Source organism: Rissa tridactyla, chromosome 1, assembly GCF_028500815.1.
Source record: "Rissa tridactyla isolate bRisTri1 chromosome 1, bRisTri1.patW.cur.20221130, whole genome shotgun sequence".
In the NCBI taxonomy this organism is placed as follows: Eukaryota; Metazoa; Chordata; class Aves; order Charadriiformes; family Laridae; genus Rissa; species Rissa tridactyla.
Window position 1 is genome coordinate 193275584 of NC_071466.1, and position 25200 is coordinate 193300783.

Below are 25200 nucleotides of genomic sequence, written 5' to 3' on the forward strand. Positions count from 1 at the left end.
GGCAGCGGGAAGCCCCCCCCCCGCCCCCGGCCGCGCCAGGGCCTCGCCGCCGCCGCCGCCGCCGCCCGCAGCAGCCCCGCGGCAGGGGCAGGGGCAGCGGCCGCAGCCGCAGCCGCGCCTGAACGGCAGCCCCGCGCCGCAGGATCCGCGCCCCGAAAGGACGTGCTCCGCCGAGCTGCCAGGCGCGATTACGTTGTTTTTTCCCCCCACCCACCCCTTGAACTTGTTGCTTGGCGCTCGGCGGTGGCGGAGGGGGGGGGGTGGGGGTGGGGGAAAGCCTTATTATCGATGTCCCTTTGGATGCGATCAAGCTTTCTCAGGAGCAACTACTTCCCCGCCGTTCCCGGCGGCGGGGCGCGGAGATCTAGCGGCAGAGCCCGTATTTCCAAAAGTCTCTATGCAACTGAGCGCTCTCGCCAGACTTTCCCAGGTAGGTGCCGCAGGCTGGGCACGTCCGGAGGGATGCGAGAGCAGAGCCGAGGGGAAGGAGGCGGGAGGAGGGGGATGATCCACCGCCGAGCCGCTACGGAACCCCCGCCCGCCCCGGCCTCCCCCGCCGCCGGGGAGCCCCTGCCCCGCTCCGGCTCCACCGCCAGGCACCCCGGCTTCACCCTTCGCCGCCCGCTCCCGAGGATGCCCCTGCGGGTTCCTCCAACCTACCCCCCGCCACCGCCGCTCTGCCCGCCCCGGTCTCCTCGCTCCGGATCAGCCCCCGTCCCTGCCCCGACGCCCCGTCCCGGGGAGACTCCCCGACGCCCGCTTCCTTTCTCCGGGGCGCTGCCTCCTCCCGGCGCCCCTTCGCCGGCGCATCTCTGCCCTTCAACGCATTTCCTACACGGAAAACTTGCCTTAAAGTTTAATGCTGCCGCCCGGAGCTCCTCCCCCTGCCCCGCCGGCTCCCCCGGCCCTGAGCCGGGGTCAGGAGGAGTCCCCGGCGCGGCGATCAAGGTCAGGGAGAGGATTCGTCCCGCCGCTGCTTCGGGGCTGCGGCTGGGGAGGGGGGGGGTACGGCCCGCCTGGCCCATCCCCTCTCCGCCACGGCGAGCGGGCGGCGGCGGCGGGCGGCCCCGCTGCAGCCCGCCCGGGAAGGGCTCCGGGGGCGGCCGCGGCCCGGCTCCGGCAGCGGGCGGGGAGCGGAGCGGAGGAGGGGCGGGGGGTACGCGCTGCATCGCGCGTGGAAGAAAATCTCCTTCCAGGTGGCTGCACCGCTGCATCAGGGCTACGAGCCGGCTGCTGGTGTTAGCTCTTTGTGGACCGTTGCTTCCATCCAGGGGCCTCGCGTGGACCTTGTATCCAAAGGATCTGGCTGCTAGAGTAGCTGCTTTGAATACGTTGATTTCCAAGTGCTCTGATTTATTGTCCTAAATGGCTAACTAACCCCTGGAAAGGATATTCTGGGATGAAAAAGGGGAGGAAACAAAAAGGAAGCAAAAAGATTTTTGGTTAATACTGAAAATCACAGCAATGTTCAGAAATTCTGGTGCCTTGAAAATGTGTGAGCGTTTGTATTTTTCTTTTCCCTCTCTATTTTAGTGGCTGGAGCAGAACTGTCTCTAGATTGACTCCCTCGGCTATAGTAGTTATTTGGGACCATGGCAGCAGGAGTAGCAGCTTGGTTACCCTTTGCCAGGGCAGCGGCCATAGGATGGATGCCAGTGGCCACAGGTCCCATGCCAGCTGCTCCGCGGCAGGAGAGGAAGCGAAGCCAGGACTCTCTGATTGTGCTGAATGTGAGTGGCATCCAGTTCCAGACGTGGCTGGACACCTTAGAGCGCTACCCCGACACTCTGTTGGGCAGTTCAGAGCGGGACTTCTTCTACCACCCTGAGACCCAGCAGTACTTTTTTGATCGGGACCCTGATATTTTCCGCCACATTCTCAACTTCTACCGTACTGGGAAGCTTCATTATCCCCGCCAGGAGTGCATCTCAGCTTACGATGAGGAGCTGGCCTTCTTTGGCATCATCCCTGAGATCATTGGTGACTGCTGTTATGAGGAGTACAAGGATCGCCGGCGTGAGAATGCCGAGCGCCTGCAGGATGATGCTGACCAGGATCATGCAGCTGAGAGCTCCCTGCCCTCGATGACAGCTCGGCAGAGGATGTGGCGGGCCTTTGAAAACCCACACACCAGTACACTGGCTCTGGTCTTCTACTATGTCACTGGTTTCTTCATTGCCGTCTCTGTTATTGCCAACGTGGTGGAGACAGTGCCCTGTGGGGTAAGCCCGGGTCGCATCAAGGAGCTGCCCTGTGGAGAGCGCTATGCTGTGGCTTTCTTCTGTCTGGATACTGCCTGTGTCATGATCTTCACAGTTGAATATCTCCTACGTCTGCTGGCGGCCCCTAGTCGCTACAAATTCGTACGCAGTGTCATGAGTATCATTGATGTGGTTGCCATCATGCCGTATTACATTGGTCTGGTGATGACAGATAACGAGGATGTCAGTGGGGCTTTTGTGACACTACGAGTCTTTCGTGTCTTCAGGATCTTTAAGTTTTCCCGCCACTCACAGGGGCTGCGCATCCTGGGTTATACCCTGAAAAGTTGTGCCTCGGAGTTAGGCTTCCTCCTCTTCTCACTCACTATGGCCATCATCATCTTCGCCACAGTCATGTACTATGCAGAGAAAGGTTCATCAGCCAGCAAGTTCACCAGCATCCCTGCAGCCTTCTGGTACACCATTGTCACCATGACAACACTGGGGTAAGTGCAGCTGGTGTTTGGTTCCAGCCAACATTTCAACAAGTGTGTTGGCACGAACGGAAAATACTCAATTAAAAAAAAGTGTTGATAGAAAAAATGCAAGGGTAAGTTTTTGTTACAGAACTTTATGAATACGGCTCATCACTTCTTTCTAAGTGTTTTACACATTAAGTGAGTTAAAAGTGTTGCTGAAGTTAAAATAGCCCAAACCCCCAAACTGCAGATAAACTGAAAAAGCAAACAACAAAACAAAAAATTTGAAACTGCTTGGGTTCTTTGCAATTTTCTCTAGCATTTTATTTGGTTTTGGATAGTGAAGTCAGCATATTTTATGAATATCTGTGAGTTATCAGTGGATTTTTAATAGACTAATGTCTTTGCTGATAGGACTTGTTACAGAGTTGCTAAAGTACTGATAATTATAAGGAGAACCCAAATGTGATCTTTTAATTTGATCATGCATAAAAGTATGTGGATCTGCCATTTTGTTTGAAGTGATGTATTGATGTAGACTTGGATATTGAGTTTGGTATTACGAAGTGATTTGTTTTCATGAAAGTAAAACAGGTATAGATACCTTAATCTTCACAAAAGTTATTCCTGATGTTATTTAAGACACTGGATAAATTTCCTTTGATTTCCATGGACCTGTAACTTGTAAATGGCAAGTGCCAAGCTACACTGACCAGTGACAGAGTCTGGAAAATGATCTGAGGAAGTGTGAGACATACGACAGATCAAGCGTATGTCTAATCACATGTTTCTAATGGCAATACAAATCCTTCCAGAGAAATAGGAGTTAAAAAATACTGTTGTTGACATTAGATCCCTATGCAGTTTAGTGGACAGACAGGAGATAGTATTATTTTATAAAGTCTCTGATACAAAAGTCATATTGTACCAGCTGATTCTGTGCAACAATTTGCAAAATGCATTTGTCTGTAATTACAAGAGGGATTTTGAAGGTTGACTAATTTGAGAAGACAATTCTTTTGCCCTATTCTTAATTTTGAGCTATGAAGTATCATCTGTGAAACTGAAAATTTGTTGATTCCTTAGAAACTGTCTAGTTATTTATTAATTGCAGATATTAAAAGACAAACTTTTCACTTTCATGAGGACAAAGCCCATAATTTTATTAGTGAAACATTTTGCCACATCTTCTTGGGACTTTTGAGATTTATGAAATATGTATAAGTTTTAAATTTAACAAAATGAAAGTGCATTATTAAACTATTGTGAAAAAGTTGATTTATTATGTGCAATTCTAATTTAGTGGGGAAACATACATACAAAATATTGAAAAAGATAAAGGGGCTGTCTTATGCCACCATTTTTTATACCAGGCTTTTATCTTCAGCATCATATAACAAATGAAGATAAATATAGTGCATTGTAAATATTTCATACTACTTGTAAGGGCAAGTTATGATAAAAAGGAGTGACAAGAGCTTTGGGGATTTTAATCTGCTTTTTAGGTTCCTGGGGTTTTTTTTGGTTTTCATTTTCTTCTGGGAGTTACAAACTGAAGGGACAAGTTAGCAGAAGGAACAAGTTATGCGTGCTAACTAGTTCCATAGTCCTGTATTTTCTGATGCTGATACTATTTGCCATGCATTTTAATTAGAACTGTGATGATTTCAACAAATCAGGTCTTAAGAATTTACCAGCATTTAGAATGCACAATCTTATTACAAAAGAGCAGGAGCTGGTCTGTGTTTTTTGTAAGGAAAGAGATTTTTTGAGTAAGTTGCTTTTGCGATTACGACAGTTTGGGCAGCACCTGTCCATGGTACTGAACATAATTTTGCCTTCAGTTTTATGGCCGCTTTGCAATGAACTATGACGTGGGTATGGTATCTATTTGGCATTGATATGATTTGTTTGCTTCTTTCAAACAACAACAACAACAAAAGAGTATTATTCTGTAGTTCCAGGTTTTGAGGTATTATTCTGAGTAAAATCTTCAAAAGTACTGATGAGATTTGAGCATCATTACGAATCTATTTGGATAGAGCCTAAGAACCTAGTTTCAAGTATGCAGCCATACAATATTTAGATCCTGAGGGGAAGGAAGAAAAAGGGTTAAAAAGAATACACTCATGCTTACTCCTTTTTCAAGGTAGTTTGCACAGAGAAAGTTTTGAGCAGGTTGGACAGAGATCCAAAGTTTCACCCTCGGAAGTTCAGATATGATTTTAAGTTCGATATGACAGACATCGCAAATTTCTGGGAAATCTTTAATCAATGCATTAGCTAGATTATGTCATTTTAATAACATCATGATAACCATATAAAGATTACGTTTAAATGTTAAACACATATGAATAATTTAAATAGAATTAACATAATAAAAGCTTTGAACTCTTTTTAGTTGATGGAATAATTACACAAAAAGAGAGGGAAATTACAAGGAAAAGCAGCAAGGGTCAGTGAAAGCTGATTGTAATTAGTACTGCTACCTTTGCTCTGTGCTAAAGCTTCTCGTCCGTTTACTAATATAGAACTCCCATTCATTTTTATTTTTAGTTTTAGCTGAATTAGGGCTATATAAATGGACTGTATACGAACAACTTTTTGCTTTTATCAACAAAGCTAGATGCAGTCTTTTTGTTTTAAATGACAGTAGCACACAGCAGGTTATGTGAAACATTACAAAAATACGTGAAAGCTAATACTGAATTATAGATTAACATAAAGTTGAGGGTTTGAGTTTTGGTGTCATTCTCATATTTTGCTAGATTGCAAGGGTATTGAGTAAGCGACCTTTGCAATTTGGGGAGTTATTATCTTGGAAGCAGAGCTATATTTCTCAGTTCTGCATGATTGCTGAGCAATTAAAGTGTCTTTAAAAAACATAGATTACATTTTCCTCTGCAGAGTGCCAGTGACTTCAAATATTACTACATTTCAGCCTCCAAGGATATCCCAGCTATTAACTTCTTGACTGCTCAACTCAAGTAGTACATAGTTGTACATAGAGATGTTATATGAAAGAAATGAAAGGGAAGAAAGAGAGAGCGAGAAAGAGATAAAGGCTGAAGAGTGAGAGATAAGAGAGAAAAAGATGACTCTAGAATAACAGCATGCACTCTGCCAGAAACTGAGCTGTCTGATTTCAAGTTTCAAACTAATGTTTTATTGGTATTAATTGTAGCAAAAGCAAAAGTAAAGTAAAGACAAGAGAGAAGATGGGCAAGGGAATAAAATTGAAAGAGGTCACAAAGTAGTTTGTGGAGATGCAAGATAACTATGAAAAACATAGAAGTTAGGGGAATAAAGGTCAAGAAACAGGGTAGTGTAAAACCTGGCAGAGAAAAAAGCTCAAGTCTATAAAATTGGGACTGGCAGACTTACATGGGGGCTTGTGAACATCTACACTCATAATGACACATTTATGTCACTTTCTGCTGTCACCTCATAACATGATAATCTAACAACTTTCCTTCTGCTCTGTCAGTAGCCAGCAAATGAGCTGGAGTAGCTGGTAAGGTTCTGATGATGTAAGGGTAATGTTTGTTCCTAAATCAGAGAGAGTTATAGTGTAGTTAATGTTTTATAAAAAATTTATACTTTAAATAAGGAACAAGGTGATCTTCTGTGACTAGTTCTAAAGCCTCACTGCTATTTTTAACTTCTATATTTATAGGCTTTACATTGAATAGTTTTGTCAAGTCATACAATACTTTTGCAGATGAGCACAATACTTTCTGAAGGGAAGCTTAAACACAAGACTATTAATATATTTGTTTTGATTGTATAAACTGGAGGTGTGTCTTCCAGAAAAGACAAACCAATTATTCTTTTTCATTATTTGTTAATATATCCCATAATATATGAGGAATCCCGTCTAAGATATATCAATTTCCCTGAAGACTTTATAATCAAACAGGTGACTGGATGTGACAACAGAAAGCCTCAAATGGTGAGGCGAATAGGGCGATAGATTTCATTTTCTTGTACATTCCATTGTCTCCCATCTTCACTCCTTTTCCATTCTTATTGCATCCCTATGGGTATATTCCGTCTATTTGTTTTCTTCACTTTTCTTTGAAACTACCACTTTCCAGTCTTTCTATTTGGGGATTTGTCTGACGGCTTAGTACCTTTCCTCCCTTGTTCAAGACAAGTTTAACATTCGTATTAAGAATATTCTGGCTTTAGTTTTTCTGCTTCTTCGCACTAGATTCCTCATGCATCCTTCTCCAGTAGATCAAATCTTTCATTCATCATCCTTGTCATTCATTTGACCTGAACTTTCCTCAGAACAGGTTTTTTTTCTGACTTTTATTTGATAGATTTTTTCCTTATGAGCATCATAAAATTTCCACAGCATCAGTTTTTTTCTCAAATGCCACACACATTATCTTGTTTTCATTTTCTGGCCATTGTGAGTGCCTTTAGTTTTTTATGGTCTCTGCGTGCTAGTTTGAAAACATCCATGTCTTCTGAACTTGTATTAAAAAAATTAAGTTCAATAAAATCTAACAAGAGAGCACAAAATTAGAAATCTTTGTTTTATGAACAATTTAAAATTTAGAAATTTCTGCTCAGAATCTAATTTATTTGCTCCTTTGGTGGAAACAGATGGAATTTGGTTTCCTTACTGTTATTGTGAGTCAAGAATAAGAACAATGAGATTGGTGTGGGCCAGGATGTAGCAAAGAAATATGCTGACTTAGTATAGCAGAAAAAATCGGCTCAGAGAGTAATTATGACTGGTGCCTGATCTATTAATTATAGCCTATCATTCAACTAATCCTCAGCGAATATTGTGATTTTAGTAAAAGCCTTAAGTGATCAAACTGAAGAAGTTCAAACTGAGTGATGACAATCTGTACTTGACTCACATCATTGTGCCTTTGTCTAAGAAAAATTTGCAATATAAAAGCCATATAAATCTATGAATACAGTATTAGAAATAGTGCAAAAAAGAACAGTGAAAAAATATGGAAATAGAAACTGTATTTCTGAACATGGGGACTCGTAAATACTGCAGAAATAATTATCTGAAATAAGTTGATGACATGTTGCAACTTCAGGATGTCAATTCACTTCTCAGACATTTGAAAGAAAGTCTAATGAACTACTCCTATTACTCCATTTTTACGCCACTATAGTCCGCTGGCAGCAGTTCATAATTTGCAGCGTGGTAAGATGATGAGAGAAGAATCTGGTTCTGCAGGAGTTAAGTGGATAGATTGTTCAAAAGAGGGAGTATAAATTAGAAATACAGAAACAAAGTTTAGATTCAGTTTTTTCAGGTTTCATCAGTTACCTGACAACAGAGCTGACAGAGTGATGGAAAAGATTCTGTATATTTCTGTACCTATCATTTATCGGGCAATAGATGGGAGCACAGATTTTTGTACAAGACATAGTCGTTAAAACATCTTTTTTCTGCATTGCTCATGCGGTGGAGGAAAGGTTTTTAAATCCATAGACAGCACTTTGAAATGATAGCTCTATGCTACATTTCCCAGAACAATAATAGTTACAATGCTTGGACTTTGACCCTTATCACAATTAGCAGCCTAAATTCTACCATTATTTCCTAAGTATTTTTTGCTGAAGCATATGATTTTGATCTTCTCATGCCTCTGGTAACATTTTATAATCCCCCTGTTAAGTAAAAATGTTGTGGGTTTTGTTTTAACAAAAAAACCCCACATTTTCACCAAAGCACACAAAGAAACTTGCATTTTTTCCACAGCATAAACTTAAAGAAATGTGAATTCAGATGAAATACAAAATACTGCTTTTGACTAGAGCACCTGATGTGCCACAGTTGTAAGTGTTCTCTAGAAAAATACTGGATACAAATATTTGCTCAGGTATCTGGTATACGAAGGCTCAGATTTAAACAGGAGCACATAGGAAGATCATGTGATCATGTGATCAACATATTAGTCCTAGAATATTTTAGCTTCATTTAAAAAAAAAAAATCCAACAAGATTCAGCTATTATAATTTAAATGAGACTGCACTCTTTTTCTCACACCAGCGTAGACACATCTTATGAGTTATTAGAAGGCAAATCCTAATGTACTCAGTCATCAGTACAGAGTTCCTACCTACTACCATCAGGTCAGATTCTAGCATTTAAGTGCATTTACAAATGCTAATGAAACATTACAAGACTGCTATCTGTGTAAATATTAGAGATAAAAAGGTACTATTCACATAAGCAATCTTGTTCTTTGTGTATTTAGAAAAACAGTTTCCTTTCCTATATTCCACTGCACGGTATAGTTCCCTACTTGTTTGCAGGTCTCCATCCTGAAGGTAAAAGCCTTTGGAGCCACTGCGCAAATGTACTTAATTAGAGCTTGATCCTGCACTGTTATAGAAAATGAGAGTTTGCCTAAAAACATACAAAAATGTTGTTAATACGAACAAAGTCAAATTTTGCATATTTAAAGTATTTAGAAGCAGTATTTTGCATTTCATCCCCGGTTTTTCAGTTTCATCCCTGTTACTGCTTCTTTGATCTGGTTGGCTTAACAGTGAAGTCAAGTCTTACAGACACAAAGATCTCCTGGATTTATTAGTTTATAGGAGCCAAACACTGCAAGGAAGATTTTTAAAGGCATTTAGGTATCTAGAGATGCAGATAGGCACCTAGCTTGAATTCTCAAAGAGGCTTAGGTGCTTATAAATACAAAGGAGAACAGCTGAAAGCAAGGAAGCTGGGAAACTAGGTACCTAGTCACCTTAGAAAACATGGTCCTATGGACACAAGAATAACTGCTGGGATAAGCAGAGTGCCATACTGAGACTCTGGATATGTCCTACCCCTGTCAGAATCAAGGAACTTTCAAGGCTTCAGGTCTTTTTAACATGTGATACGTCCTATATTCACATAACACTGTAGCAGGAGACAGAGTGCTGTGTGTATGGTGTTCTTAGGAAAGAGGAATAAGTAATTCAAGAAAAAAAAGAAGGGGTAATATGACTGAAAGAGTAATGTAAAGCATCCGTGGGAAAACAGATTTTTTTTGATCCTAATTTTCTGTCTGTGTTTTTCAAACCAACAGTTCAGCATGAAAAGATATGTAAGAAATGTGAGTTATGACATGCAGATATTGTTAAATTAATGAAAATGTTTTTAGAAACCGGGTGCAAAATTATAAAACAGTGTCGGGTAGGAGACTCAATTTTTTCAAAGAAACATCCAACCTGAGGATTTGTTGATTTCAGTAGGTCTTATATTTAGCTTATATACAGTAAATTTGTTAAGATGCTGATGTGTGGTAAGATAACGTAAACCGTAAGTCTCAATTTTGTCCACTGCAAATTCGTCCCCTTCTCTGGAGTGCTGGCAAATACTTTTATTTTGTCTCTATTTCATTTTTTATGTATATTGTTTGTAGACTTAAGTGGGAGGTTTGAGAAGTACTTTGCCTGTATTTGCTTTTTCTTTTTTGCAGTAATATGAGCTTTGTAAGTAAGGTCTATAGCTCTGTCTGTTGATTTTTACCTTAATCTGTCTTCTTTAAAACACTTTCCCTTCTATAAAAAGTTATTTTCTTGAGGTAAGCATCTTGTATCACAGTCTTTCTCTTTGAAGAGACATTGTGATTTGTGAGTTGATTCTTAACCAGATGGTATCTAGCTCAGCTTTGCACTATCTACCTCTTGCACCAAAGCTTCATATCAAAAATTAACATATGAAGCAGAACTCCCAATATTAAGAACACATGTATATTTTTTTCTAAATATGATCTAATATAACATAGCATGAACATTAAAACAAAAAATTTATAAAATCTGTATCTGCATAAATAAATTTTGCTGCTTGAATATTGAAGACTCAGTTTCCTTAGATAGATAAAACTTCTTCTGGTATAACAGACAATATAAACTTCTAGGAATTTGTTTAATTAGTCTGAGTACATTGGTAAATTAAAATAAAATAAGTATATTCCACTACAGTTTTAAATCACCTTGGATAACAAAATAACTGTGAAACTTCATACAGGTACTTATAATGATCTAATTTTCTAGTAACACATTGCCATACTTTGATTAATTATTATTTTGGAAAAAATTATTTTGATGCCAAACCCCAACTTTCTTCAAATGCGTATCCAGAGACATGGTTTTTTTTTTTTTTTTTTGCATTGCACTGGCAGATTCTCAAAATATTTTGGCTGATACACAGGGAACAATCTTTCAAGTTATCACTTGCAGGCTTGGCCATCCAGGCATTCCTTGTAAATGGCTGAGAGTCAGACTGTGAGGTTGTAAAGGAGGTTGTAATGTAACATTGTGTAATAGCTCAGTCTGAAAGTGTCTGCAGCATCCTAACTCATCACTTCTTTCAGTAAATCAATCAAGAGAGTTTTCTGTATGAGAGCATACGTAATGTGAGTGGCTTCCTTAACTTTTCACTGTTGTTGCTGTTCATCTCCCCTTTTCTTTGTAACCCCGAAGAGGAGTTTTATTCCTGTGTTAGTGGCCTTACTTTCAGTTTCTGCAACTTTCATCTCTCCCGCTTGCAGCCAGTTAACAATTCCCTGAGCATCCTTATCAGCTGTGGACAGCAACTACTGCACTGCGCGGGGTTGCTTAGGAACCAAATTGATGCTCTTTGACACGGTGGATTACAGCTGCAACATGCTGGTCCCCAAACTCTTCTGCCTTCCACAGAGGAATGAAAAGCAGAGAGGTTGAAGATGCTTTCCAAATCTGGCCGTGAAGAGGGTATATACTTTTTTTGTTTTAGGATATTTAATCATTTCATCCTTGGTAAATAGCAGGTTAAGAATTGTGGTCTTTCTATTAAAAGCACAGCAGTACCAAAAAAATCTTTAGCAATAACTCTTTTTAACAGCAACTTTGTAATTTAAATACCACAGTATCTTGTATCACTTACAGAATTGAGAATTTTTAGCTTTTTTAAGCTTTTTGGTTGGCTTTGGTTATTCATGCTTTTGTTTACGTCAGTTGATCAAATCCATGTTGTGACATGGATATCAAGGACTAGGGACAGGCAGAACTAGACAGAGTATATACACCTATTCGCATACACCAAGTGAGAGCTAGATAAGTTATAGGTGCAGCTATTTCTTCTGTTTATTTTATGTGTATTTATATAAAATGAAACTTTTAAAATTTGCATTGTAAACTCTACAGTGATCGAGAATTTAGTTAGTATTCACCCTTTTGGCACCTGGATGGAAAACTTCAAAGAGTACAAATTGAAACTTCCCCACAGATAGTTTATAGAGTAAATCTATTCACAGACTGGCTTAATGATTTGACAAGCTCGGTATATTCCAAGTGAAAGGGAAGCTCAAGCTCTATGTGTTTTTCTTGTGAACACAGTAATCAACCTATAAGATGTTAATCTGTGTCAAAAGGTGATGAGTTTTAGAGGTAAATGTTACAGAGAAAGTTCCTTACAAAAAACCCCGTGTAATATGTGATATACATGCTATCCTTCTTGGACCACGTCCTACTTCTGGCACCTCTCTGCCTTCACCATACATCAATCAGATTGTTGCAGAAATGGCAGTTGTGAAAGACTGCAACCATTTCCATTCAATTAACCTACAGTTTCTTTCCTTCCAAGGCCCAAACTTCTGAAATGTAATGCATTAAATCATTCAGGAGAGAAGCAATGTTGCAAGTCATGCTGGTGAGCCCTTCAGCATGGTTCAGTCTCTCGCCGTACCGGCAGAGACGTGACAGCCTGTCTCCTCCTCTGGGGACAGGCACAGCTGCAGACCACAGATGATGCTGACTAGTTGTGTCTGGCACACGCGACCAGTGATTTTAAGATACGGACACCTTTGAGCAGCAGTGCAAACATGTAGGAAAAAAACCTGGTTGTGGGAGGGGGAGATTGGAACCAGTTTTGGTTCAGGTCTCTAGGAGGAGACAGAAAGGAGTGCCTGGAGTGAAGTGCACAAATCCCCTTGGATGCAACTGCCTTCTGGCCACTGTCTGCCCTGAACCCGCTTCACACCACGAGTACAGCACGATGTCTGTCAGGCAGTGATCCACGGAGTGGATTCACAGTGGGTTTGGCCATGTAGTAGGAAAGAGGAAAGTGTGAGGAAAGCGTGAGCACTTTCTCAGAAGGTATGTGAGCTTTCCCTATTTCTCTAGGTAGCCACCACAGTTAGTGTGCACTGTTTGCAACATCTTTGCAAACAAATTAAATACAGAGAAAAGTGCTAGACGGTGTGGAATACTGGATAGGACAATGGTTTGAATTGTGGATTGGGATGCACATAAGTGGGTTTGAAAGATACTCGTATCAAAAGGCTGAAAACCTGTTGAAAACAGGTTGGTTCTTCTCTTTAGAGCAGTGGTATATATTCTGCCTTAATTTACTTTCTGATACCTATTTTCCAGCTCACTAGCTGTACTGAGAAGTTCCTTTGTTTTCAAAGCAAACAAATCCAAATACAGCAGAAACGTTTCCTTAAATAAACCTTTCATGTTGTCTGTATACAGTTCTTTTCCCAGTCCCTATGTTTGTGTGCAAGGATATAGCTATAGAATTTATAGATTGTGTCTTAGGTGTGTGGGGTTTTGAAGGAGAAAATCGGGACATACATCTCTTTTAAAGGAAACGAGTAAGACATCCTTTTTTTGAAGGAGACAAGTCAGGACATACTGTACAAGAGAATTATTATAGAAGAATCTGGAGGTGGAATTCAAACTTATTTCTCTGCCAGTTGCTTACCATCACTGGGAGGTATTTGTAAGCCCTAACTTATTCCTCCAAAAGTTAATTCCTTCTGAACTAGTCATCCTTGTCTCACTTGGGAAGTAATGAAGAGAAGCAGGCATCTGGAGGTGCTCGTTCCTCTGCACTGAGTATAAATGAAATTTATTATGATTAGCAGAGACTTAAATATTTAAATAACAAGTGAAGTGGATGGGGTAAATCCCAGCCCTCATGTCCAACTAGTTTGGTCTAGTCTCCTTGTTCCCAGTTATATAACTCCAAAAGGCCCATAACATATTCCTTTCAAAGATCACAGCAGAGTACGTGCTTGGGATTTGGTGACAATTCCCACTTTATCAAAAAGGCAATGTATCTGCTACATTTAAATTCAAAATATTCTTGTTTTGCGTAACCCTCCTGGGCCACTTCAGTGCTTTTGCCATTTTTTTTGTCTTTTCCAAAGAACATGAAAAAAAAAATTAAATAAATAAGGAGTTCTATTGTTTCTGCTGGTTTAGAAAAAAACTCTAGAAAACGGAAAGAAATATTTAGGGAAGTATCCACTGTAGCCTTCTGCAGGAAAGAAGTCATTGTCCAAATAGCAATGCTTTTGCATTAAGATAGGGAGAGCTTGAAAACCTTAACTTCAAAGGGTTGTAAACTATTCCTGTTCTTCTTCCTGTTCAACTGATTCACGCGTTGGTCTTGTTAATTCTTTCAACACTGTGCATTTTTAAAGTGCGCCAATTAATATATTTATTCCCCAATGGGGAGGTGTCAGGCATGTTCCCCCGTGCCATTATTCTGGTGTCTTCCAGGAGTTGTCAGAGCTCTAGACTGCAATTAGGCATTGCCAATGCTGACCTCTGAAGTAGACTGAAAATCTTAGAGACACACTAAACTAAATTTCAGCGGGGAAATTCTTCTCATTGCAGTATTTATTTTCATATTTAATTCAATTTTAAAATTACCATTTTCTTTAAAGCTGCCTCCAGACTGGAGCACTGCAGAGGCTTGAGAGCCACGAGAGAGGATTATGGTCAAAACTGCTTCAGAGTTTATGACTTTCTCATTTGCCTTCTGAACTTTGTTCACTTCTCTGCAAATCATACCAATCTCTCTGGTGAGGAAATTCTGTAATTTGGTATGAAATCCTGTTATCAGCAATGATTTGGTTTAACTCATTTTAGTTAATCTTCATGTTCTGCTTTTCCAGAGCAGCAAATCTCAAATTTGCCAGCTAGCACAGTTCTATACTACTGTGAAATAACCACATTTCCTTCAGTATGTTTCCCTTTTGTGTGAGATTTCATGAAATTATGTTCCTTTATGGATTAAATGGCATATTAAACTTTTTTTTTTTTAAAGAGATGGATAAACTGCAGAAGAAATACTATTTCCCTTTTTTTCCCCTCAACTGGGAAGTTTATCATAAACTTCCAAACAAGTTTATGCAAGTTTAAAGCAAAATTGCTATCCTGCACCACTGCACTACTACAGAAAGTTTGCTTCTCCTCTGAGAGGCAACAGTGGTTATTTCATAATTTGGGGAAATTAATTTTTATTTAATTATATTAAAAGAATAGTACTCCTCCCGTTTGCTGTTCAAGTAAATGCTTTTTACATGCTTGGAGACTGATCTTGTTGATGGGAGAAAATGTAGCTTCTTTCTTAAGCTTCTTGCCTAATTCTAAGTTATCCTTGGATCAAGTCCTTGTATGAAGTTTACTCACATAATTGAGAGACATGAAGTGATATTTTTAATATGTCAACTGTTTTTCCCCAATCTGAAGAAATAGATTGAGAACAGGGACTCATGCAACACGTCTGCAGAGAAATTATTTACCTTACTAGCTTACTGGAAATTAAGAAATAGCTGAAGACAGTGTTAGAAATTCGAATTGCTAGTCCTTCAAGAGAGCAGCCTGATAGTGACTGGTGTTCTGCACTGGCGTGGGGTGGTGAGATTTAAGGTGAGAGAGAGATGGTGCAGGATTCTTTCTGGATCTCAACAAGAAAGACCCAACAACAAATGGCTTCATAAAATAGCTGTTCTAATAAGGTAGGGTAAAAAGAGTAATATAGATACCTAGTAAATGTTATGTCCCCTCTGATGCTGGGAACCAGCATCATGAAGCATTGGATGAAGCATTGGATAGATTTTCCCACAGCACGCTGCACAGACCCTGTCCACGCAAAGGAGATCCTCCTTTTTCATCCTTTGCACTATTACAATTTTTTTTTTAATTTTGCTTTTTATTTAACAGTGAAACCAACTGTATTCCTAAAGGGTGTTCTCATGAGAACTTCTTACTTTTTAGATAAAGGCAAGGCCACACAGGTGACATAATTGCCATTACAGAGCTGCCTGCAGACTTCCCTTGTTACAGTGGTCTTTTACCCTGCAGACAAGGTATTTGTGCAGCACAGCCCAGCCTGAAGGCCAGGATGGACATGCAGCACAGGCCTACTACGCTTACGCAGTTTCACTGGTATGTGGATCACTAACTCTTCCGTGTACTATGATCTCCCAGTCAGGTTCACTATGACAGGTTTGTGGTGCAAAGTAGAAGAGCAATATACCTTGTTCACAAGTTTTCGTTACTACAGTATAAGAATTGGTAACTTATTTACTGAATCTATTTACTAAATTTGATAAGAGAATTGTAAAAGGTGCCAAGAACTTTTGCAGTTAGACTAAGATAATATCAAGATAAGGTGAATATGATCAATTAAATATCTAGAACTTTTTCCAAAAGAAACCTCATATTCCTTCTAGAAGTTTCAGTTTAAAGCAATTTTTACTTTTCATCCATATGTGAAATGGAGAAGACTTTTAAGAAACAATGCTATGAGAGAACAATTTCATCTTATGATGAAAAGTCACATTCCAGCCATTACTGTTCCATATTTTTTTTGAGAAAAAATTAATGGCAAAGTATTCACCAATGCATATCAAATACAAAAGATACAACATCTGCCTTGGGAAGTCCTTAAGCTATATTCATACCTTTGCTTTTGTCCTCCCCATGTCATTTGCTTCTGGCCACTGATAGGGCATTTGGCTAAATGGCTCCTTCATCTTGCCCTCTCATGTTCTTAGTTAATGGAAATGACTTAACTGTGGATTTGATCAGTCTTAGATTAGGGAAATAAATTCATACTTTTTTTCCTGAATTCTTTTAAGGAACCATGGGTAATGGATAAAAGACAGCTGTTCTTCAGTACCAAAGGTTCAGGGGGTCCAAGAATATCATAGAGCTTGAAAACTGTGCAAATAGGAAAACAGCTGCTTTAAACTCACAGTTATTTCTTACATCTCTATTTTGTTTAGCTATTCATATAATCAAAGGTCGTAATCTACAAGGTGATGAGAATTTATGTCAGCTTCAAAACATTGAAACTTAATAAACATTTCAATGGAAGATGAATAAATGCTGGAGCACCTGGGAGTGCTGAATGCCTTGCAGGATTTAGAGCTATTCACTTGATCCAAAGCCCTTGGAAATCAATTAGAGAGTTGGATTTGACCTGAGAGGACTTTGCATCAAGCATGTGTATGGACAACTCTAGCAAGATATTGACTGGGACAACAATTATTTATTTGAACTATCTCAAACTCTAAGGATTAAACCAAACTCCATGGCAGTGCTGCATGGGATTCCTGCAATACGTGTATTGCTATCAGTACCTTATACAGAGCTAGGGTGAAAAAAGCTAAAGATAAAGTTTAGTTACATTTCTAGAAACATAGTTTCATCATCAGTAAAAACAGTAAGATAATAAATTCCAGCTTCTGGTGTAACAGGTTTATTCTGTCCGCAGTTTATCAAGAGGAAACTCTTTATGGGAAGCAAATAATTCAGCATCTCCTCTGGTAATGTGGAGGTTGAATCATACATGGGATCCCTCCACAAGTATTTCATAGAAATTGGTCATAATCAGCACTGGAGTAGGGAATTTGCTCAGAGTTTTGTACAGCTAAAAGGGAAACAAGTTGGCATATTTTCTTCCTTAGCTTACCGAAGTGGTGTTAACTCACACAAACTTTCAGGCAACCTTGAAAAGACATAACACATTAATAGCATCAGAGAACATGACAGCCAGAGCCTGGTGTAACTAATTTTGGACTGGTATAACAGTGCTATTTAGAGCAATAAAGGTTTTATCCAGTGGTTGATCTGTTTACTAAAATAGTTGGTAAAAAATGTGCCATATATTATATCTCCTCATTATCCTGCTGGTATAAAGGACTTTTAAACTGATAGTTCTGCCTATACTTTGTGATTGTCCTAACTGTATTAGGATAAGGTCATATATTAAATGGGCGTAAAGAAGAAATACTCAGCTCCCAAACAAGAATCTGTCAAACAATCAGTTAAAATGAATGGCTGGCTAAGACCCATACATATCACAATGAATAGTCTATGCATTTCTTGCTTCCTTGACTTTGCACATTAAAATCCATCACTCCTAGTGAGAAGGCCCACACTTTCTTAGGTTCCTCCAATACATGGTGACAAATAGCTATGCAATTTGTTTGATGAAAACCAAATAAACTTGCAGTTAATTTTTTTCTCATGTGAGACATGAATGCCAATACTCTGAAAATCCTGGAAGAAGGACTGAGACAGAGTAGATTTTATTCTTGGATTTTATTCCATTTAAGAGCACGTTGCAGCTTTGTTGGCATGGGTGGACTGTATGGGTGACTTCATGCGTATTCACAACTTTTTCTTGGAAGGAAATGGCTTATTGAACGGTAATCATATAGCATGTGTAAATGAGTTTTGTGGATAAACACATACCTTTATTCTCATTGCCTCAGATGGGTTGTTGACTAAAAAAGTTTTTCTGATGGCATTTACTCTTCCAGGAATTTTACCAATTATCTTGTGTCTGATTTTCTGCCTAAGAAATTTCTTTTTCTTTTTCTCATATATAAATAATGCTGATTTTTCTCTGTTGCTCTTGAATTGCTTACTTGAAGAAAAAAAGAACAGAATTCAGGAGTGTCTAAATATGAGCCTAGGTGAGATGCTCAAATATATGTGTGTACTTCCAGGTGAGATAAATCACTTTCTAGACTCATTGACTGCAATGACTGCACTGGGAGCTTCAACACTAACTCACGTGCAAAAATCTACATGTACACACCAAAAGCGTCTTCACTTTCTACTTCAATCCCGGTCCAGGACAGCAAAATGAACTGATCATGTTGTCAGAGCTATGAATTATTTTTCTTTTTTCTTTTTTCCCCCCCCCTTCAGATTTGGGGTCCTGTATTCCATTTTCAAGCTTTTTTCCAAAAGATGCTTTTTTCCTAATGTCATTGTCCACTCAGATGACAGCATCTTTCTCAGGAGAACGGTCACCTCAGAAAAATTTGTGTACCCATATTCTCTTGAGGCATTATGTTTACATTACAATAGCCTCTGTACATGCTTTAAAGAGTCCTTGGTAAATATTTTTCTGCTAATTGAATAGAAAGATGGAAACCATACAAAATTCACAGCATTTAAACCTTCTGTCCTTGATAGTGCATTTAATAAACAGTGTAAAACACAGCTGAAATGACATTCCAAGATACAAAATATTGCTAGAAGAAAAAAGATGTGGAGAAATATTATGGAATTGTACTACAGACTAGTGAAAAGAAATGAGACAACATATAGCAAATAAACCTAGAAACAATATACATAGTGAATACTATGTCTTATGATAAAGAGGTCACTAGAAACTGTAGAGGTAACTATACTTACTGTATCTGAAAAATATTGATAAATATTTTGTCTTTCTAAAAGTAGAAGTAATTTCATGCCAGTTTCTTTTAATTTGTGACAGTCTTATTGATCTAATACAAAAGAGAAACATTTTTCACCTGTGTGTTATTTTCCTAAGCAGCAGTACAGATAAATGGCTGAAAAAGTTAACTATTTCTACCAGCATTTGGGTTTGGAGGCAAAGCCCACAGGAGGTAATGGAAAGGCTTTCATTTTCTTCAGTGGGATTTAGATCAGGATTCTAGTTATTTCTTACAGTATATAATGCAATGTTTCTACGTCATTAGTTCATAACTTTAAAAGAACTCATTCCAATTGGACTGGAGTGTTGGATTTTTCTCACATGAAATCCAAAGTAAAAGTTTTGACCTGCTCTCCTTGTCAGAAAGGAAGACAACTCTCATATGATAGACTGATGGAAATGTTAATGGAAATGCTGAAAACACTGTTAGAATTTTTGGTTTTTTGAATGTTAAATGTGTCATGGAAAGGTTTACTTACTTTATGTAATCCACTCCAAAATGTGTGTCTCAGCTGTCAGGTTGGAACATATCAATGTGTAAAAAATGCAATTACTCTTCAGGGCTGAGGCGAACTCTAATAGTTAGATGCTGTGCAAGCTTCTGAAACTAGACACCGTGACGATTTTGTAGGCATCTCATTAACAAATTGTAGTGCTGCAGCATGCTCTGCTTTACTTATTTATTGAAGAGATAATGGGAAATAACTGGTTTCTTTGTGAAGTCATAAATAATATGACAGAAGGATATTAAACGCACTGAGATGTGACAGAAAAGCTAAAAACTTGTGGGGTTTAGTATTTTATGGTGCCAGTTCTCTTTTACCAGTACATGTAAAACCAACAGATATGTTTTAGCTCTTTTTGTGAACAATTATCAATTTAGTGTGCTAGCTAGTGAAATGTGAGTGTCTTAAATCATAAAGAGTATCCCAGTTTTGCTACTTTACAGTAACATTCAGAAGTTAGTAAAGAATACATCTTCTTCCTTTTTTTTCTTTTTTCTGTTTCTTTAGGTCTTTTTCCACTTTTGTTTTATGCAGAGATAGTCTTTCTCTATTTTTAAATTCCCTATATGAAATACTGGTTCTACAAAGTATGAACATTTCTGGCATTCGTTCTGTACATCTTTTGTTCTCACTGGGAGTCCTGTCCTGAAACCGCAGGCAAACATACACACGAGGTCCACCATGGCTTCTCAGTACTTTGCACACTTGATTAAAATAAAAGCCAGCCTTTTTCCCTCTGTGTGTACATGTGCATGTGTGTCTGTGGCTGAATTCAAGAGAGAAAAATGTGTTTTATTCTGGAGTTCAGACATAGCACTGAGATACAGATTGAGATAGCACTGTCCTCTCTTCATTCCTGTTCTTTTCACTGAGATTTATCATGCAGTGTATTGTCAATTCCCTCAGACACCGCGGTGATTAAAGAAGTAGCAATCTCTTTGGATACATTGGTTAGTCTTGGGAATATTTCTGAGTATCACGACCCCACAATTCTTTACCCTTGGTTTGACTCAATATTTAGCATGAAGCTAGTATAGAAGACAGACCGATGCAGCCAGTTCTACTTTGGTTTCTGTACCCCATCCATCTTCACAGTATCCAAGCACCTACGTGGTAAACATGTGTCTTCAAGTTGAACACACTATTTTTCCTTCAGCAATAGGAGTGCCTTCAAGGTTGGTAGTTTAGACATAGTTGCAGCAGACAAGCGTTGAGGTCACAAACGTGTGGATCTCAGCCGCTATGCCAGTGTAAGTTTTGTCTATGCAGAGAATTTTATGGTTTTATTGCATCAATTACCACATCATCTAAAGACTAACCTCATCTTCTGAAGCATGACCTTTTTACTGGAGGAGTTCCAAGCGTTTTCGTATGGGGTGCCGAGCCTTGTTGCTTGCTTATTCCACTTACATCAGTTTTACAGTGGTGTAAATCCATTGTTTCATGAGCTACTCCTAGTTTACAGTAATGTGACAATAGAGTAAGGCATGATCGGTCATGCTTAGCACTACCAGCAAAGTACATTTTTAATTCTTTTGAAGTAGTGGGATGTAGGAAAGAGGTGAAGCAATTGTACTGTAATTCAAGTGATGCATATATAAAAATCTAAGGTTAGAAACAATTTCCATCAACCATTCCAACTATTATGTGATGCTTATCATTGTAACCTAAAATTTCTCTTCAGGGACAAGAGTGCCATAGTGACTGAAAAACATAAGCAATAGGGGTTCTCCAATTATTCAAATATCTGAGAAGCCTGGATAAAATATTGCTTAGTTCAGGAAAAAACAAAATATGGACAGTCTTCCTCATAAATTTTAGGAAACTACAGAATTCTGATCTGGAAGTACAGCAGATGAGACACACTCATGTTGTGACCATACATAGCAAAAAGGACAATTTACTGTTCCTGAAGCATCTGTCCATTTCTGCTAGATGCTTCATAGGTTAAGCATAGCTGCTTCTATTGTTATATTATCCTTGTTTGCAAATTTTGGATACCCTTCAGGGAAAAAAAAACCCAAAATGAATGGTTCACTTGAAATGTCAGTTCTCCAGATGAGCAAGCTGTGGACGTCTCGCGTGAAATATTCTAATTTTTGAGAAGTTATCAGGAAGTTACATCTTGAATCTATTATTTATATAATAAATTGAAAGATCCAGGCTGCAACCTGGGGGCCTAATTTTGATACTATATGTCATTGTAACTCTCTTTTTCAAACTGGTTGGGAGGTTTCTGAGACACAGAGCCTTTAACAGATTATTTCTATCAATCAGCAATCCATTCAATTAAGCAGCCACACATGGATAATCAAGGATAATAAATGGAGACCCTTGCTTGGAGTTTCAAGTGAAAGAGGTAATAGATTGGATCACCGTCATATTTTGCCACAAGTGGTTTGTGGTAGAATAATTCTGCATTCATTTCTTTCCATGTTTAATACTGTTACAAGCTATTTCAACAACATTTCCAAGTATTATGTTTCAGAAAGAATGTGCCTAACATAGTCTGGTAAATTCTAGGTCAATTTTTCTTGAGAATAATACTGGATATATGTTAAAATACCATATAACAGTTCTAATTATCAAAAGTAGTAGAAGTTCATTAATCATATCAAGTATTAGATGCATTTTTAATATACATTTTGCCTCTTCTTTCTTCTGAGGTAGTAGTTATAGACCCAGATACCCAATATTCACATTGTTGTGTAGCTTATATCTAATTTTCACCAAGCAGTTACAAGTTTTGAATAAGCTGATTAAAAAAAGAGAATAAAACATTATTTTGTATGGCAAATTTTACTGTGGCTTAAAAGGTATGAAGTACATAGCATGTTTCAAGAATTTTCTTGTTCAAATGCAGTGGAAGACTTTTTCGTTTTTCAATACATATGATGTATTAAGAATGCAATAAGCACTTTTCAGCCATGGACCACTTTGTCAGGAGAGTTGTAAAATAATAAGGTTTAATTTTAAAAGGCAATTAAAAAAAAAAGTTACACTAATATTTTTCAGTTACGTGTAGAGTGCAACTTGAGCAAAAAGGATCTAAGGCTGTTATTAGGCTGTTCGGCTAACCGGTGGGACCATGCTGTTCTGCTTCCAGTCCCAGGAAAAGATCTGATTATCAGGCGATGTATCCATGCAAGTCCCTCTTTTTTGCCTACTGCAGCTTTTTCACATTGTATAAATATTTAATAGAAAAGGGCCCTAATTACAGAGGCTTTCTCCTTCCCTTTCTAGTGCAGAATTGTTCCATCAGAGGAGCCCGACACCCTCTGCTACGATGGGAGGAGAGCCCAGCTGTATTGCCCACAGGATCTTAATCTAAAGGGTGTTCTCAATTTATGTTCCCAAATGGTGACATATCTTCCTCCCCATAAGAGATGTCTATTCCTTGCAAAGCAACTAAGACATTTACTATTTTTTTTGCTGAAAAGCTTGTAGTTCCCTGTGCAAGTATCTTCAGAAGACTACACTGTTACATACCTGGCTGTTTCTGAAAAAAAAGCAACCAACCAAACAAAAAAAACCCCAAAACAAACAAAAAAACCCACTTATGTTGTGCCTCAAAGACAATTTACTGCCTACTTGAATGTTTCTTCTCTACACACTTTTTGGGAACTATTAAAAATGTACAATATACAATTTATGCCAAATAATTACATAGTGTGTGTGTGTGTATCTGTATTTGTACATATGTATACACACATATAAACATACACAACCATAGAGTATAAATGTAGCATATATAATCATATAAATAAAAGTTAGATGCAATTATACTATAAATTTTAGCAGCCCACCTTATATGTACTTCAATATGTTCAAGACTATTCAAATCTTGAAAAGTGCTGCAGCTCCTTTTTGTCTGTCTGCTATCTGCTACATCTCCTTTTTTTGAATGCTTTATTTTTGCCCCACTTAATTTCAGTAAGACTTGTTGCATATGTAAGGGTCTCTGCTTCCAGATTCTGACTCAGACATTAGCTAAATAGTAACATCTTTACCTTGAACCTCTCTCTTTTCTTTTAAAATTGGCCAGGAGCCCAGAAATTTTCTTCATCAAAGGCATGTTTGCAATTTTTAACCTACTTTCATGCTAATTTGTTCTTGTAATCATAAAATTAATCAAAATCTTTTCTATTGTTTAAAACTAAAGATAACATTTTTACAAAATCATTTTAGAACATTTTGAATATAAATTAAGTTGACTATTAATGACAGAAAAATAATTACAGTTAAAGTTGTGTCCTGTAGGCAAATGGTAAGTAAATTAGTGGCTGATCCAAAGCCCATTAAGGATCCTGTTGACTTCAGAGAGTTATGGATTATGTCTCAATAAAGAATCTTCACTAGAAAAAGATCTCAGAAGAGAGAAAAAAGTAGGTATCATTAGAAGTATAAATTGCATCACAGTCCAATCTTCAGCTGTAGTAATTATTAGATTGGAGCAAAATTTGTGAAAAAAAGTCTTGAAAATGCTTGTTTTTTGAATCCTCTTTGAAAAGGAGCATTTCTTGATCTACATTTCTCTTTAAAATCATCTTGTCCTTGTGAATTTTGTAGTCTAAAACATACATTTCCAGAAATGCTTTTTTTCACAGGTAGTCTATGTATAACGCCTTCCTTCTTTTATATCCAGATTATTGCTTCCGGGCATTCTGTGTAAAATCAAAATGAAGCTGATCATGGAAATTCAGTTCTGGAAAATTCAAAAACTAAAACCCTTGCCAGACGGTATAATGTTCCCAGATGGGGAGGAAAAACAATGAAGTAGTTTCAGAACAAGAATTCAAGACCTGAAAGTATAGTTGAAAGTTAAAGTACCTGAAGAAGTGTTTTTCGTTAGGACATGGAAGATCCAAAGGGATTTTGAACATTGCTGATTCTCTTCCCATGCTAGCGTGAACTAAAGTGGAAACCAGGCTCAGTGCATGGCAGTAGGGCAAGGTAACAAAAGGGATGGCATCACCAGGTGGTGCTCCTGTCCACCGTGGTCCAAGTTCCTGCTTAGTTTAGTTTTACGCTTATATGTTTAGTCTTGGGAAGACATGAAGAGCTGTTTTAGTTTGGGGTTATGCATGAAGAAAGTTCTCATTTTCAATTGGTTTCTAATCAGTGAACATTCCCAAGAAGAATTTGCTTTCCAGGAGCCACTTATCAGGTTTGAGGTTCAGGGTGGAAGAAAGAAAAAAGATTATTTGCTGAGTGTATAATTGCATTTATTTCAGAAAGGAATACTATTTTTACTCCAGTTAAATGAGGGGAAAATGCTAAAAAGTAACACTGGTTTTGGTAGAAGGAACAATGGAAGGCTAAGGTATATGTCTGTTTTTAGCAGATTGATGTCATTAAATATTTGCAAGGGCTGTTTCAATGCTCGGTCTTTTGAAACACTGTAATTAAGCTATGAAAAAATAACAATGCCTTCCATATTGAATGTTCTGCAAGAAGCCTGGAGAATTATTCCATGAAAATTTTTTGTGGTTAACTTA

General features: G+C 38.5%; 1 protein-coding gene across 1 annotated transcript in view; it reads left to right on the forward strand.

Annotated features, from left to right (window-relative positions):
• Positions 1-306: 306 nt before the first annotated feature.
• KCND2 (potassium voltage-gated channel subfamily D member 2) overlaps positions 307-25200 on the forward strand; it is a 279161-nt gene continuing 254267 nt past the window's right edge. Inside the window, exons 1-2 of the mRNA XM_054208994.1 lie at positions 307-430; positions 1534-2707. Coding sequence (XP_054064969.1) covers positions 1593-2707 — 1115 coding nt within the window. The 5' untranslated portion in view covers positions 307-430; positions 1534-1592. The remainder of the gene's footprint in view (positions 431-1533; positions 2708-25200) is intronic.